This window comes from Podarcis bocagei (assembly GCF_964188305.1).
Source record: "Podarcis bocagei genome assembly, chromosome: 13".
NCBI classification, from domain to species: Eukaryota; Metazoa; Chordata; class Lepidosauria; order Squamata; family Lacertidae; genus Podarcis; species Podarcis bocagei.
In genome coordinates, this window is record NC_138138.1 from 32,056,519 (window position 1) to 32,073,201 (window position 16,683).

The 16,683-nt window shown below is 38.7% G+C and overlaps 2 protein-coding genes across 2 annotated transcripts; both read right to left on the bottom strand.

Moving 5' to 3' along the window:
- Positions 1–2,807: 2,807 nt before the first annotated feature.
- LOC308571750 (olfactory receptor 14A16-like) lies at positions 2,808–3,779 on the bottom strand (the record flags this gene model as incomplete). Its single annotated transcript, XM_081167382.1, has 1 exon — positions 2,808–3,779. One exon carries the CDS (start codon positions 3,777–3,779, stop codon positions 2,808–2,810), a length of 972 nt encoding a protein of 323 aa, XP_081023508.1.
- Positions 3,780–10,805: 7,026 nt separating this feature from the next.
- On the bottom strand, positions 10,806–16,084 carry LOC308571751 (olfactory receptor 14I1-like; the record flags this gene model as incomplete). Its single annotated transcript, XM_081167383.1, has 2 exons — positions 10,806–11,458; positions 15,766–16,084. The coding sequence occupies 2 exons, from the start codon at positions 16,082–16,084 to the stop codon at positions 10,806–10,808; spliced, it is 972 nt and encodes a 323-aa protein (XP_081023509.1).
- Positions 16,085–16,683: the final 599 nt, after the last annotated feature.

Here is a 16,683-nt window from a genome sequence, read left to right on the forward strand (position 1 = left end):
ATTTGGCCACACGGGAAGGAAAAACTAGATAGCTTCCTCACACATCTCAACAGCCTACACCCCAAAATACAATTCACTATGGAAATAGAAGCCAACAACCAACTTCCCTTCCTTGACGTCCTAATCTACAAAAAACCTGATGGCTCCCTAGGACACACTATCTACCGGAAAAAAACACACACCAACCGCTACTTACATGCACAATCACACCACCACCCTGCACAAATAAACTCCGTAGCCAAGACTCTCATCTCCAGAACCAAACGCCTGGCTGACAAAGACCACTTGACAACTGAGTTACAGAATCTCTCAAATGTGTTAATCGCCAACGGATACCAGCAAAACAGGGTTACGAAGCTAATCCAAAAAGAAACACCCCCCAAAAACCAAGACACAGAAGAAAACAATGGCATGGCCCTCCTTCCTTATATCAAGGGCACTACAGATAAAATTAGCAAAATCCTCCATAAACACAATATCAAAACAGCCTTTTGCACCAACCAAAAAAATAGCCAATATCCTCAGAAACCCAAAAGATAAAATCCAGTTAGAAAACCAAGGGGTCTATGAAATACCCTGCAAAGTCTGCCCAGCCACGTACATTGGACAAACAAACAGACGAATAAATGCACGTATCGCAGAACACAAGAATGCCGTCAAAAAAGAAGAAAAAACTTCCTCTCTTTACCAACACATGAAAGAAACAGGACACGAAATTAATTTTGCAGATTCCAAATTGCTCTTTAACATGGAACATCACCACAAGAGAATAATCATGGAAGCCATCGAGATAGAGAAACACCCTCACAACATGAACAAGCGTGACGACACGTCCCGCCTGCCAGACATCTGGAAATTAGCCCTCCCCACAAAAACCGACACCAGAACCAGAGGCACACAGAACGCCATCTCCAATCAACCACACCAGACCCAAACCCAGACCCTCTCCACAGATAAATTACAGACACCATCCAGTAGCCAAACCATAGTGGCACCTCCGGATGCTGCACCCCCCTGCAATCCCTACACAGATCTGGCTGGCACAGGGCACAAAACCACAGCTCGCCCCTATACACGAAGCCAAGCCAGAGCACAACTAAGTGCAGTACAGCCATCTTCTCAGAAAAACTCTTCACAAGGTCAAGAGGTCAAGACACGAAAGCTTTAGCAACTAATCCACACCTAATGACCCTCCTAAGTGGTACTCAGAATATCACTCAAGTAATCACTCAAGATATCCCTCAAGTAATTAATGAACAAAAGAAGAAAAGGCACATTAACCTAGGAACTTCCTATCTGCCCAGAACGTTGGAGGCTATACACCACACCCCCTCAACAGTATTTATAGGAACTCAAACACTGAGATCCTGCTCTGTTCTAGTAACAAGAAGCCGAAAGCACCAGCCTGAAGATGACGAGTGAGACCTCGTCGAAACGTCGCCTAGACACCCCAACTCTTACACGGGAAGACACCCGAAGACACCAAAACCTACATATATATATATATATATATATATATATATAACCTCATAATCTTGTCAAGGTGAGATACTGTTAGTTGCTGGTTGCTCTGCAGCGCCTTCTGGTGTCACATTTTAATAATGCATCACGAGCATTAAAAGGGAAACGTCATGTGGCCATATGATTATCAAACCATTCCTTAACCCTTCCTTAACGTTAACAGCCATGAGTGTAGATCTGTCCTAGATCTGCTTGGTTGAGTGAGTTATGATACAGCGGATTTTTGGCTCAGATAGATGTTTCTCCACTCAGCCAGGCCACACCAGAGTAAGTCCAGCATAATTTACACTGGTTTATTTCCCCAACACAAGTGACTGTAAGTGATGGAAGATAATGCAACTACTGTGTGGGTTTTTGCATAGTCATTGTGACCTTGACTTAATCTTGCATCAGTCACTTGGAGCGGGTAGTAAGATGAACCACATCAATACAGTGGCGGAGGAACCCTCTCCGGCACCCGGGGCAATACACTGAGGGGCGGGGCAAACCACCCGATGGCGTACACGCAACATCCGTACGGATCCCCATATGGACGGCATGCGAGAGCGGCAGCCCGTACGGTCGCCATGCAAAAGGCAGCCTGTATGAATGCCCATATGGATGGTGCACGCGAGTGGCACCCATACTGACTGCACATGCCCTTGGCTGCTCTACAGCTGAGGGGAGGCAGGGGCCATCTTGTCACACACACACCAGAGTGGTACCCGGGGTGGACCGCCCTCTCCACCTCCAACTTCATACATCAATAGAATATTTCTTTCTCAGGAACATTAAACCCAGAATCCTAAGTGAAATGCAATTTTAAAATGAGCGGTAGAAATGGGAATTTGGGAGAAAGTTTAAGAAAGAGCTCACAACATTAGTCTCATTTTGTTTTTTATTTGCTATAGATTTTATAAATTGTTACTGATAGTTTTAAATGTTATGGTTCAATTTTAAGGGGATACAATGTGGTTTCAATTGGATTAATATTAGTCATATTTTTATCTCCATTGCTGTATTTTCTTAAATGTTCTACACAGCCATAAATGAACAATCACATCCTTAAAGGGTGGTCTAAAAATCAGTCAATCATTAAAAGTATTCTTGGGCTTATGCTACTTGGTCAAGTGGGTGGCACTAAATAAACACTTCAATAATATGAATTGTTCACCTTGTGTGAAAAAGGTCCACAGCGCAGGCCAGCCCATTGCAGTATTCCAACTTATACTGCCACTCTGTAGAATAATTGAGGTTGTAGTCCACGACATTTTCTCTGCATAGACAGGATGACATACCACCCACATTTACACAAGAAAACTAAAGAATGAGTTCTTAGAGTGTCTCAAACCCAATAGTTTTAACAGGGAAAGTTTTATCTCCTTGTTTCTCATGCTGTAGATTACTGGATTCATCAGTGGCGGAAACATGGAATACATAATGGTAAGTGCCAAGTCCAGATGTGAGGGGGTATTAGAGGTTGGCTTGAGATAAGCAAAGCAGCCAGTGAACACAAATATGGAGAAAACAATGAGGTGTGGAAGGCATGTTGAGAAGGCCTTTTGCCTCCCTTCAATAGAAGGGATTTTCAACACTGCAGAGAAGATGTGCACATAGGTGATGATGATGAAGATAAAACAACCTAACCCAATGACAGCACTTACCACAACAATTCCAATTTCAAGTAGGTACAAATCAGAGCAGGTGAGTTTAAGTAACTGTGGGATTTCACAGAAAAACTGATTGACAATATTGGAGCAAAAGGTGGGTGCAAAGGTGCCTCCCGTGTGTAACACTCCATAGAAAAAACTGCTGATCCATACACTAGTAACCATTTGGATGCAGGCCTGCTTATTCATCAACACTTCATATTGCAATGGGTTGCAGATGGCAATGTACCTATCATATGCCATGACTGTGAGAAGGGAGAAATCAGATGCTAAGAAAAAGAGAAAGAAGAGGACCTGAGCAACACACCCAGAATAGGAAATGTGCCTGGTGTTCATGAGGGAATTGGACATGAATTTAGGGATGATGACTGAAACTTGTCCCAGGTCTTGCATAGCCAAGTTCATGAGGAAGAAGTACATGGGGGTGTGCAGATGGTGGTCAAAGGCTACTGCAGAGATGATGAGAAGATTTCCTGTGACAGTTGCCAAGTATAATACTAGGAACAGAAGGAAGTGTAGAATCTGTAGTTCCCGAACCTCAGAGAATTCCAAAAGGAGAAATTCTGAGATAGATGTTTGATTAATTCTGCTTTGCTCTTTAAGATGCATGTTGACTGTTGAAGGAAGCACAAGGAGAGTTGTTAAAATGAGAGCCTAATGTAACCATCGAAGCTACAGTACTTGGACTTAATTTCAAATTACTACTACTACCACTGCTTCATCATCATCATCATTATTTCAGAATATAGCACTTTCCAAAGAACAACTATGCTAGTTCTAGTGTATGATCTAAAATATACACAGGGAAGCAAGAGAAAAATGTGACTTTTGAATCATGGGTAGGCAGGGGAAGAATACAACATTGTTTCAATTAATTATATTTGTATTAGGTAATTCAATACATTATTATTATTATTATTATTATTATTATTATTATTATTATTAATCACCTTTATCTTCCAAGGAGGTCAAGTGTGGTGTAGTGGTTAAGAGTGGTAGTCACGTAATCTGGGGAACCGGGTTCGTGTCTCCGCTCCTCCACATGCAGCTGCTGGGTGACCTTGGGCCAGTCACACTTCTTTGAAGTCTCTCAGCCCCACTCACCTCACAGAGTGTTTGTTGTGGGGGAGGAAGGGAAAGGAGAATGTTAGCCGCTTTGAGACTCCTGAAGGGGAGTGAAAGGCGGGATATCAAATCCAAACTCTTCTTCTTCTTCAAGGTGGGGGTACATAGTCCTCCTCTCCATTTGATCCTCACAACAAACATGTGAGGTAGGGTAGGCTGAGAGATGGTGACTGGCCTATAGTCACCCAGTGAGCTTCATGGCTGTGTGGGGGATTCATCCTTACTCTCCCAGGTAATGGTCCAGCTCTCTAACCATTATGCCACACTGGCTCTCAATTATTGAGCATTCATCCTGATATGTTTCCTCAATTTTGCAGGGAGGCTTTATAATATCCCTTGTTTATTTAATATTCATTCTGATTTTCTTGTTCAGAGGTTACTCAACACCATGACAGGCAATTGTTATTTCAAACTTTCCAATGCATTTCCTCATTACGTTCTTTACTACAGAAGTATTGTGCATGTTTGAACTTAGAAGTGGCTTTTGTTTTGCCACAGCCCAAAATCTAATTTAATTGTGCCACCTGAATTTCTGGCATGTGCCAAAAACCAAAAGAACAGCCCAGCTGGATAAAGTCAAAGCAAATCTAGTCTAGCACCATATTCTCACAGTGGCCAACCAGAAACCTATGGGAATCCTATACTAGGACCTGAATGGAGCTGCACTCTTCTCACTTGTGATTCCCAGCAAATGGTATTTTTGAGGCATACTGACTCCGACAGTCAGAGGGTATATGTCTATGTATGGTGCAAAGAAAATGAATAGCCCTGGAAAGGAAATAACATCCCAACAAAAAGGGAATGGTTAAGTAAACTATGTGAGTATCTGGAGTTAGCAAAATTGACGGATATAATAAGGCATAAATCTAAAACTATGGTACAGAAACAATGGGAATGCTTAAATTAATATTTACACAAACAGGGATCAAACACGAAAGTTTGGTTGTGCTTAGACTAACCTTGTGAAGAATACAGAGAATACAGGAAGTGACTGAAGAACAGATGTAAAAGTTAACTAGATAACCAAGAGACGTGTGGTGAATGCGGTGGGAGTCTTTTATATTATTTTAACTAGGATTTAAATATTGTAATGTTTGAAGTATGAATTTGGAATAATTGATTATGAAAAATATTTTTTCTTTTCATTTTTTTTCTTGTTTCTTTCTTTTATCTTTTGTCTTTCTTCTTTTCTAGTTTGCATTCTGGAAAATTGTGTAGATAAAATGTTTCTATGTATAGTTATGTATTGTTTCTATTTCTTCTTTTCTATTCATTTTTTTGTAACATTTAATAAAATTTAAAAATTTTAAATTAAAAAAGAAAGAAAGAAAGAAAATGAATAGCTCTAGAAAAAACCTAGCCCTATGCCCTATGAATTTAGAAGTCATCCAAGGTGGCCATAACATTGTATGGGAGTGGAAGACATTTCAAAGGAGAGTGAGAGATGAAAGGAGAGAGGGTTAAACATTCTAAGGCTCAAAGACTCAGTTATTCAACAATATCAAAACACCAAGTAACATTTAACATACACTTTCTTCACTAAGTTAGTCTATAATTTCAGAGAACGATATTCTTTGTGTGATTGACACTCACTGTTATGCATCCACTAGAAATTTGAGAAATCTTACCAAAGTAGGCTTCCTTTAAAATCATGTCCCTTAAAATTCCTCAAGTGTCTTTGTTAAGGTGATTTTTACAGATTATGACCAAATTTAATTTTAATACAGCTCTTGTTGTTTGTGGATCTATATTACAGTTTAGGGAGGGGGGATGTTCATACCTAATAGACACTACCTGAACCGATATAGAAAATGAAATGTGACCATACATTTCTATGAATTTTGCAACACTGTTCACTAGCCAGCCAAAAACAAGCCATAAAAATTATGTATAGTATGGTAAAGGGCAACCAAAAATACATCAGTGATTAATGGAAATGTACAAAAATACATTATATTTGGGAAAATTTCTTGTAAAAGGCATGTAAGGCATAATTGTGTTAAAATGCATATTTTAGGAGGAAGGTGCCTGGAAATATGTATGGATTTTCATCTAGGCTGTTTATTGGGGGAGGGAAACTGATGTGAAACTCCCGCAAACTGAATTTAAGATTTCAGGGAGGGGGGATTAAAACTGAGAGCTCCACCATCTTTACTAGAGATTACACAACAGATTGTGTTGCTCTGTGATGGGATTATGTCTTTATGTGAAAACAATTCACAGTACTCTGATTTGTGTGAGATTCATTGGCATAGAGAGTGTTGAGAAAAAGAGTAATTGTAAGTGGAAGGAGAGAGAGGGGGGGAGAGAAAGAGAGAGAGAGAGAGAGAGAGAGAGAGAGAGAGAGAGAGAGAGAGAGAGAGAGAGAGAGAGAGAGATGCACGTGGAAGAAACAAATGAATGTACAGTGGTACCTTGGGTTACAGACACTTCAGGTAACAGACGCTTCAGGTTACAGACCCCGCTAACCCAGAAATAGTACCTCAGATTAAGAACTTTGCTTCAGGATGAGAACAGAAATTGTGTGGTGGCAGCGCAGAGGCAGTAGGAGGCCCCATTAGCTAAAGTGGTACCTCAGGTTAAGAACAGTTTCAGGTTAAGAACAGACCTCCAGAACGAATTAAGTTCTTAACCCGAGGTACCACTGTAAGACGAAGGGCAAGGGTATATATTCAAAGTGAGTGAGTGTTCATAGTGAGAGCAACTAAGCAACTCTAAGATGAAAAGGGGAAAAAATTAAGGATATAGCAGCTTACTATTTTTTCTTTCCAGATTTCTCTCAGCTTCAAATTGTTGTTCTCCTCCAACTAAGTCAGATGACAGTGTACTTCTCCAGCCATACAGTACATGCCATTTTATAAAAGTCATTCTATGCACAGCTCTATGGTGATAATAAGAAGCTGTCAATTATGATGTATTAATTTATCTTTTGTGTTGCAGGAGATTTACTGTCATGGGAATCCACCACTTCTCAGTAGTTGGAGTTTACAGAAACAAAAATAGCTTGTTCTTTTTGATAATATACTTTTTACAGACTGTGGAAAATTGGGTTCCTGAGAGTTTTATTTATTTATTTATTGATAAAACTTCTGTACTGCCCTTTATCCAAGATTCACAGGGTGGTTTACAATATAAAGAAACAAAAATGCACATAATTGACCACATGGCATGGCACACACACACACCATTTGAATGGCAATGCCCATTAACTTGGGGTTGGTGGGTCCCTCAAATATTTTTTTTTGGGGGGGGCGGCAAAGACCCCTTGGTCCCTATACATTGGCTCCTATGGTAGAATCAGTCCCTATTTTCATCTGAGGAATGTTGGAGGGTACACCACACAGTTTACAATTGGTTTCAGAGTAAGTATTATAACATGGGATCAGGGAAGGAAGGAAGGAAGGAAGGAAGGAAGGAAGGAAGGAAGGAAGGAAGGAAGGAAGGTTCAGCATGCTGGCACTTCTTTCAAACTTTTAGAAGTCAGGATCTGGACTTTGTTCCCATGGAACTTGCACAATGGCAATATGCATGACCTGCTTTGTGCCACACAATGTTTGGGGGCTTTGGAGGAGAACCTTTACCACAAAACCTTGATATTTTTTTCTCATAAAGAAGCCACAGATAGCATGGTATTTGATATTTGATATTTTTTTCTCATAAAGAAGCCACAGATAGCAAATCTTTCCTGCCCTGCACCCCTCATCTTTAGAGGTTTTCCCTATCATAACCACAATCTAGACCATTAGGGCTTTGTATGAGATCAAAACTAGCACTTTAAATTCAGTCTGGGAGTTGCTGGTTTTTTTTTAGCAAATAAAGCCTCTTCAGGATATGTGAAGTAGTGATGAATGGATTGCTGCTCTTCAGAAGGTAGGGCACCACATTCTGTACTTGAAGTTTCTCAAAGCACCATATAAAATGTACTGCCATTCTCCTCTCTTTGGATCTGTCCCAGAAGGCCATTAGGATAACTCCTATCTCACCTCCCTCTTTCTTTCTTTCTTTCTTTCTTTCTTTCTTTCTTTCTTTCTTTCTTTCTTTCTTTCTTTCTTTCTTTCTTTCTTTCTTTTTTAATATAATTTTTATTAAAAAATTTCATTATATCAATTCCAACATCAAACAAATTTTCACAAATTTCAGGTTTTTTTGGACTTCCATCAGCTACTCTGTCAATCATCCATATTTTCCCATTTTTACACATTTTCTAAGTTTAGTATTGCATTTTAATATTACTTTATCAATCCTCTTTCTGTTTAACAAATATTCCTCTACCTTTCACAAAGCCTCTTTAAATCCCACTAGCGTTGTTTGTTCATCACATGTACTTTTCAGATATTCAGTAATTTTCCCCCAGTCCTCGATGAACTTGTGTTCCCGTTGATATCTAATCTTCCCAGTTAATTTGTCCAGTTAAGCATAGTCCATAAGTTCACCTCCCCATTTCTATTTTATTCCAAAGAAGTAGGAAGTGACAAGACTGTCCAATGCAACAGGCTGTTGTGGAGAATGGGTTTGTATCATCGCACATACTAGTGACATCTTCCTTCACCATTTTAATACTGATGATGAGGAAGAGTTATTTGAAATGGGGTTGTACTCCCTTGGAGGAGTGCACCTGGATCCATTTTGGTCATTGAAAGACCAATGACTTCCATGGCTAGGAGTGCCCTTATACCAACTTTAGGTGTTAAGTCAGCTGTGGTAACTTCTGGACTGGGATAGCTTGACCACTGGTGTCCATGCCTTCATATTGGATTACTGCAATGTGCTCTATGTGAGGTTGCCCATGAGGTTGACTCAGAAGCTTCAGCATAATTTCTGAACTTGACGGCTCACTGAAGCAGAAATGTACAGCTGCTAAAAGAATTGTGCTTACTGCAAATTATCTACCAGGCTAAGGTTCTGCTACAGATAAGGAGAGACAAAGCCTATTCAGCTGTGGGACACAATGTCTTATTTCCTGATGGGTCACTGTGCTCTTTAGAAGAGGGTATCCTGAAGATACCAGCTCATTAGGATATCCATTTCCTATACAATATAGGAAATGGGTCTCTACTGTGAAGACACCTACCTTTTGGAAGTTATTTCTTTTATATATTAGGTGCCACTTCTATTGTTCTTCAGGACCTGTTCATCCTTCAACAAGCCTTTGGAATTATTATTATTATTTATGAAATTTGTATACCGGTCTTCATTCAAAGCTCTCAGGGTGGTTCACAGGATAAAAATACAAGATAGAAACACAAAATACGTAATAAAAACAAGAAGGAAAACAAAACACACCAATACCCTCCCACAAACACATATAAAAGTATATAGGATGTTAATCAGCCAAAGACTTGGTTGAAGAGGAACGTGTTCCTGCATTGCATTTCAAATTGTTTTTATATATGGAATCATTTTGTCAATGGAGTGGCTGGTTATGCTAAGCCTGTCCGTTCCCAGATAGGGAGCTTCTTGAATGAAAACGCAACTAAGGAATATTCAAAGCAAGCCAAGCCAAAATTGGCTCTGTTCTTTATTTCTGCTGCACATCAGGTGACAACCTAAAGGTACTGCCCCAAACAAGGAAAGTAGAAAGTATTTTATACATTTCTGTAATTAGCATATAATTAACAAATTATGCCAAAGCCTGGTACATCCTAACACATGGATACATAGTATTTGTTATAACTGTTTAGCCATTGCCAACTTTACACAAACACAAGGTTCATATTTGCGTACAAGGCAAGTTGACAGGGCAAGTCAGCAACCATCAGCCAATACAGTAAACAGAGCTGGCAAACTTTGGTACATTTAAAATCAATCAATCAATCAATCAATCAACAGCAAAACTTCCCATCATTCTATTGCAGGCTTGGGTCCCAAAATTTTGCAGTGCAAAGGCATTTCCTTCACAAGTCTGTGATGCACTTTATTCCTGCATTTTATATATGTGTTTTGTTGTATGGTGAAGTAGATTTGAAATCCTTTTAGGAAACATTTTTTAAAATAATAAATAAATAAATGCATACAGACTTACATACAAATGTGATGCTTTTTTGCTTTGCAATCAGTTTATTTTAAACTTCAATTTTCATACATGTCTATGTAAAGATTGATTGGCGCAGCTGAGCTAGTGTAACAGAATGAGCCTGTTTTCATGTAACAAAGGGAATTTTGATTCTGCATTGGTGTGCATCAAGGAATCAGGGCAAGGAGTGACTTGAAAGGTTATCTTGCTCAATATCTTGCTGTAGCAGGAAACCAGTTACTACACATCCCTGATGGATGAACATTTAGTCTATACATAAAAACGTCTAAGACTCTTGTTCATCACCTTCTGAAAAACATCTGTGTGACTTTTGAACAGTTGATACTATTAGGAACATTCATAATGCTTAATAATAAAAAGTGCTCTTCTAATTTGAATATGTTAGTTCAGTTTTGTCTTGTAAAGCAGCCCTGAGCTGAATATATGTAACTCACACAAACTTTCCTCATCAGACTTACAGTTTCCAATCATTAGAGTTATATACAGAATTTACATTTACATAATTGGCTGGGAAAGGTATTCGTAGAGGAGTGCCTTAAACCCAACAGCTTTGACAGAGCATTTTTAATTTCTTTATTTCTCATGCTGTAGATTACTGGATTCATCAGAGGTGGAACCATGGAATATATCACTGTAAATGCCAAATCCAGGTGTGGTGGGCTATTAAATATGGGCTTAAGGTAAGCAAAGTATCCAGTGAATACAAATAGGGAGCAAACAATGAGATGCGGAAGGCAAGTTGAAAAGGCCTTTTGCCTCCCTGCATCAGAGGGGATTTTCAACACTGAGCTGAATATGTACACATAAGTTACAACGATGAAGATGAAGCAGCCTAACGCAATGACTAAACTGAATGCAAGAACTCCAATTTCAAGTAGGTACAAATCAGAGCAAGTCAGTTTAAGTAACTCTGGGACTTCACAGAAAAACTGATTGACCAGATTGGAACAAAAAGGGGGTGCAAACGTGCCCCCAGTATGTAACACTCCGTAGAAAAAGCTGATGATCCATACACTAACGATCATTTGGGTACAGGCCTGCCTATTCATCAACATCTCATACTGTAACGGTTTGCAAATGGCAATGTACCGATCATATGCCATGACTGTAAGGAGAAAGAAATCTGATGCTATGAAGAAGAGAAAAAAGAGTACTTGAGCAACACATCCCAGATTTGAAATGTACCTTGTATTTAAGATGGTATTGGCCATGGATTTCGGCATAATGACTGAAACTGAGCCAAGGTCTTGTAAGGCCAAGTTCATCAGAAAGAAGTACATGGGGGTGTGCAGGTGATGGTCAAAGGCTACTGCAGAGATGATGAGAAGATTTCCTGTAAGTGCTGCCAGGTAAAAAGCAAGGAACACAACAAAGTATAAAATCTGTAGCTCTCGAAGCTCTGAGAATTCTAGAAGAAGAAATCCTGACAGAGAGGACTGATTAACTATGCTTTGCTCCATCACAATCATGTTGCTGTGGAAGAAAGCGGAACAAAGTGATTAAAGGGAATTTGAAAAAAGAAAAGTATGTCAAGAAAGAGTCCTGCACTGTCTGCAAAAGAAGATGGTATTGTTCCTGACTTGATTTGCAGTGTCCCTTCTAACTAGTCAACCTATTGCAGCGATAATTTGTGACAACATAGATCAGAACAGATTGTATCATATGATTTTCCTAAAGACTAAAATAATTTTAAAAATCCAAGAATTTCTCTTATGCACTGCATGAGCAGTGAATACCTGTGCTGTCTGTAAGTTTTTCAGCAATAGATAAATGATAGATAGATAGATAGATAGATAGATAGATAGATAGATAGATGATAGATAGATAGATAGATAGATAGATAGATAGATGATAGATAGATAGATAGATAGATAGATAGATAGATAGATAGATAGATGATATAGATAGATAGATGGTGCACCAACCCTGCAAGAAGCGGGTTTAAAACACTGGAAGAACAATGGAGCAATTCACATTAGAGGAATCCCAACCATGCCAACAATATTAACAAGCAACAAAAATTAGGCTTTGGTCAGAGTTATTGGAATTTTGTGGTACACTGCTATCAAATGATTTTATTTTTTTTGAAATTTGTAGAGTATCTAGAATAAAAATACAAAATGAGAACATAAAATTATATGAACATAGGGAAGTTTGGACTTGTGACCAGCACAAAGAAAAAAAGTAGCTTGGGACTGGCATGAATGAAAAGTACAGAAACACAAAAACAGACAAAACACATGTTGATGTACTTTGTGTTGTACTAGTCATGAAAAGAGAAAGAGGGTTGCACAAAGAGAGAGTTACAAAGTGACTATATGTGGAAGAGAGAATATGGCAGAGAAATAGAGAGGAGGAGAGCAGGCAGAGAATTGAAGGGATTTATTATTTTCATTGCAAGCGCAATTGAGAAAATGAGTATAAGCAGCTTACTATTATTCTTCATAGATTTCTCTCCACTTCAGATTCTGTTTCATTCCATTGAAATGAAATGACTGCATATCTATGCAGCCATACATGCAATTTTATAAGAATCTTCCTACGCTTGGATCTACTGTGAAAATAAACATTTGTCAACATGGGGAGGAGATTTCTTAATAACTCTTCTGTCTTTCTGGAGATTTGCTCCCACAGGAATTAAACACATATTAGAAATAAAGCTTGTTTGCAAAATGCATGTATTAGGCATAATTGTGAGAAAATAATTTTTTTTAGGAAAAATATTCATATATCAATCATGTACCAGCTCCATCTGCTACGCAGGCTTAGACTCTAGCTGCCTATAGACTGTTTCACCAGAGTGGTGCATGCTATAGTTATCTCCCGCTTGAGCTACTGCAATGTGCTCTACATGGGGTTACCTTTGAAGGTGACCTGGAAAAATACAATTAATGTAGAATGCAGCAGCTAGACTGGTGATTGGGAATGGCCACTGAAACCATATAAAACCGGTCCTGAAAGACCTACATTAGCTCCCAGTACAAAATGCAAAGTGTTGGTGCTGACCTTTAAAGCCCCAAATGGCCTCGGCCCTTTATACCTGAAGGAACGTCTTCACTCCCATCATTCAGCCTGGACACTGAGGTCCAGCACCGAGGGCCTTCTGGCAGTTCCCTCACTGCGAGAACTGGGGTTGCAGGGAACCAGGCAGAGGGCCTTCTTGGTAGTGGCGCCTGCCCTGTGGAATGCCCTCCCATCAGATGTCAAGGAAATAAAAAATTATCTGACCTTTAGAAGACATCTGAAGGCAGCCCTGTTTAGGGAAGTTTTTAATGTTTGATGTTTTTTCGTGTTTTTAATATTCTGTTGGGAGCTACCCAGAATGGTTCGGGCAACCCAGTCAGATGGCCAGGGTATAAATAATTAATTATTGTTATTTCTGTTTGTCTGGAAGTTCCTGATGCAATGCACCTAGATGGATTTTCTTCACATTTTATAATCTTTTTTGTAAAAAGAACTTTCTGTGCCTATAATAGGTTAAAGTGAGAATGAAACTATCAAAGCAAGTCTCACCTGCATGTCAACTCCACACGAGTAGTTCTGCAAGGAATTTTGAGTATAGACATAAATGTGCCTTGTTTTTAGGTGTATATTGTAAGCCCTTGTATAAAATAAAGAACTCACACCTAGAAAGATTTGTTTATTCAAGGATGAGATGCATAACTTTAGACAGTACATTGCAAAGTCAGCAGGTGCAGGCTGCAACCAATCACTGATACACCCATTCTCTCTCTTTTAGAGATGAAAGTGATTCTAACCCACTAGAATGGTATTATTATTATTATTATTATTATTATTATTATTATTATTATTATTATTATTTAGATTGGAACCATTTCTAGTCTATATAAAAAGTTATTTTCCCATATGTGAAGATCACAGCAGGGTTTGAAGTGTAAGAAAACAGCAGAATATATGTACAAACATGTTAGAGAGAATTAAATTAGATAAGACAGAACCTTAAAATGCAATCGTATGTAATCTGAATCATAAACATTGATGTTGAGTAAGCAGGAAGTCACTAGTTTTGTTGAATTAGAATATAATTGCTGAGCAACAAATGTAACTTTGGATATGGAAAAAAGAACAAAATACTGTTACAAAAAAGAGGAAGACTGTTGCTTTCCATTCCAATGGAAAAGAAAGATGTTATATCAAGAGCTATACATAGTTCACCAGGGGCTGATTCTTGTATCAAAGGTGCAAGCAGGACAAACACACTGAACCATTAACATGAGCCAGGCAAAAGTCAAGGAAAACACATACACCCCAACATTCCTCTGATGAAAATAGGGACTTTTTTATCTGAGGACTTTTGGAGGGTATGCAACGACAGTCAGGTACAGTGGTGTAAGTGTGGGTTAAAATGTTTCCCATTGCTTTACCTTTCTATGGAAAATTCATTGATTCAACTTACGTATTATAGTCAATGTACCATAACTGAAATACAATAAAATTCAGATTAAGCAGAACAACAACCATAACAATTCTATACCACCCTTCATCCGCGGATCACAGGGCAGTTTGCAATATAAAAACACAAAAATACATAATACAATAACAGACAAAAACAATAACCCCATTCACTTTAAAAGGCCATAAATTGTTTAATTAGCAAAGCCCAAAGTCACTATGATGGTAGCCAGAGACAAAAGCATGTGGAGAGCTGCCGAGCAAATAAGGAAATTTTAACCACTACACTAATTCTCACAATTTGCAATATAAGCAATATAACCCTTCTAGAACAAAGTTTCCTCATAGAATTTCCAGTTTCCTATCATTAGTATTATACCACATACAGAATTTTCCTTCACAAAATAAGACTGGAAATGTTTTTCATAGAGGAGTGACGCAAACGCAATAGCTTTGATAGTGCATTTTTAATCTCCCTATTTCTCATGCTATAGATTACTGGATTCATCAAGGGTGGAACCATGGAATACATCACTGTAAATGCCAAATCCAGATGTAATGAGGCAGGCTTGAAGAAAGCAAAGTATGAAGTAAATACAAATAGGCAGTATACAATGAGATGGGGAAGGCAAGTTGAGAAAGCCTTTTGCCTTCCTTCAGTTGAGGGGATTTTCAGCACCGCAGTGAAAATGTACACATAGGTTATAATGTTGAAGATAAAGCAGCCAATCCCAAAGACAGCACTTATAGCAATAGCTCCTATTTCCACTAGATACAAATCCGTGCAGGCCAGCTTAAGTACTTGTGGGATTTCACAAAAAAATTGATTGACTACATTGGAACAAAAGGGGGATGCAAAGGTTCCTCCCGTGTGTAACACTCCATAGAAAAAGCTGCCGATCCATACACTGCTAATCATTTGAATATAGGCTTGCCTATTCATCAGCATCCCATACTGTAATGGTTTGCAAATGGCAACATACCGATCATATGCCATCACTGTGAGAAGAAAGAAGTCAGATCCCACAAAGAAGACAAAGAAGAATAGTTGTGCAACACACCCAGAGTAGGAAATGTATCTGGTGTTCATGAGGGAATTGAGCATGGACTTGGGAACAATGACTGAAGTTTGTCCCAGGTCCTGCATGGCCAAGTTCATCAGGAAGAAGTACATGGGGGTGTGCAGGTGGTGGTCAAAGGCTACTGCAGAGATGATGAGAAGATTCCCTGTGACAGTTGCCAAGTACAATACCAGGAATATAATGAAATGTAGAATTTGTAGTTCCCGAACATCTGAGAATTCTAGGAGGAGAAATTCTGAGAAAGATGATTGATTATCCATGCTCTGCTTCTTCACATTCATGTTGCTATGGAAGGAAGCAGAAACCAGCTGTTAAAAGGGGAGCCCATTTTATTTAGGATTGTTATAATTGTTATTATTTTTCATCCACTTTACTGTTGCCAACTGTAGACCACTGTGTTAAAAAATTATAGCAAATTCATGTAATCCAAGTTACATTTTGCTTCCTAGTGTGAAAGTATCTGAAAATATCCAGAAAATAGATGCAACACATGCTGAGGTACTTTGTGTTATGCAAGATTTGTGAACAAAGGTAGATAGTTGCTGGAGAGAGTGACTATCTGTGTAGGAGAGAATATGACAGTTAGGGAGAAAGAAGAAAGGAAGGATGACCAATACATTACTTTCATTGTAAGTGCAAGTGAAAAATATAGAATGGTATCTTACTTTTTTCTTCTTCATAGGGTTCTCTCCAGTATGCTTCTCCAGTGAAATTAAATGGCTGCATATTTCTCCACCCATACCTGAAATTTTATAGCAATCCTCCAGCAGTTGGATTTATGATGACAATAAACATGAATCAACATGGGGAAGACACTTATTAATAATTCTCCTGTCTTTCTAGAGATTTACTCTCACAG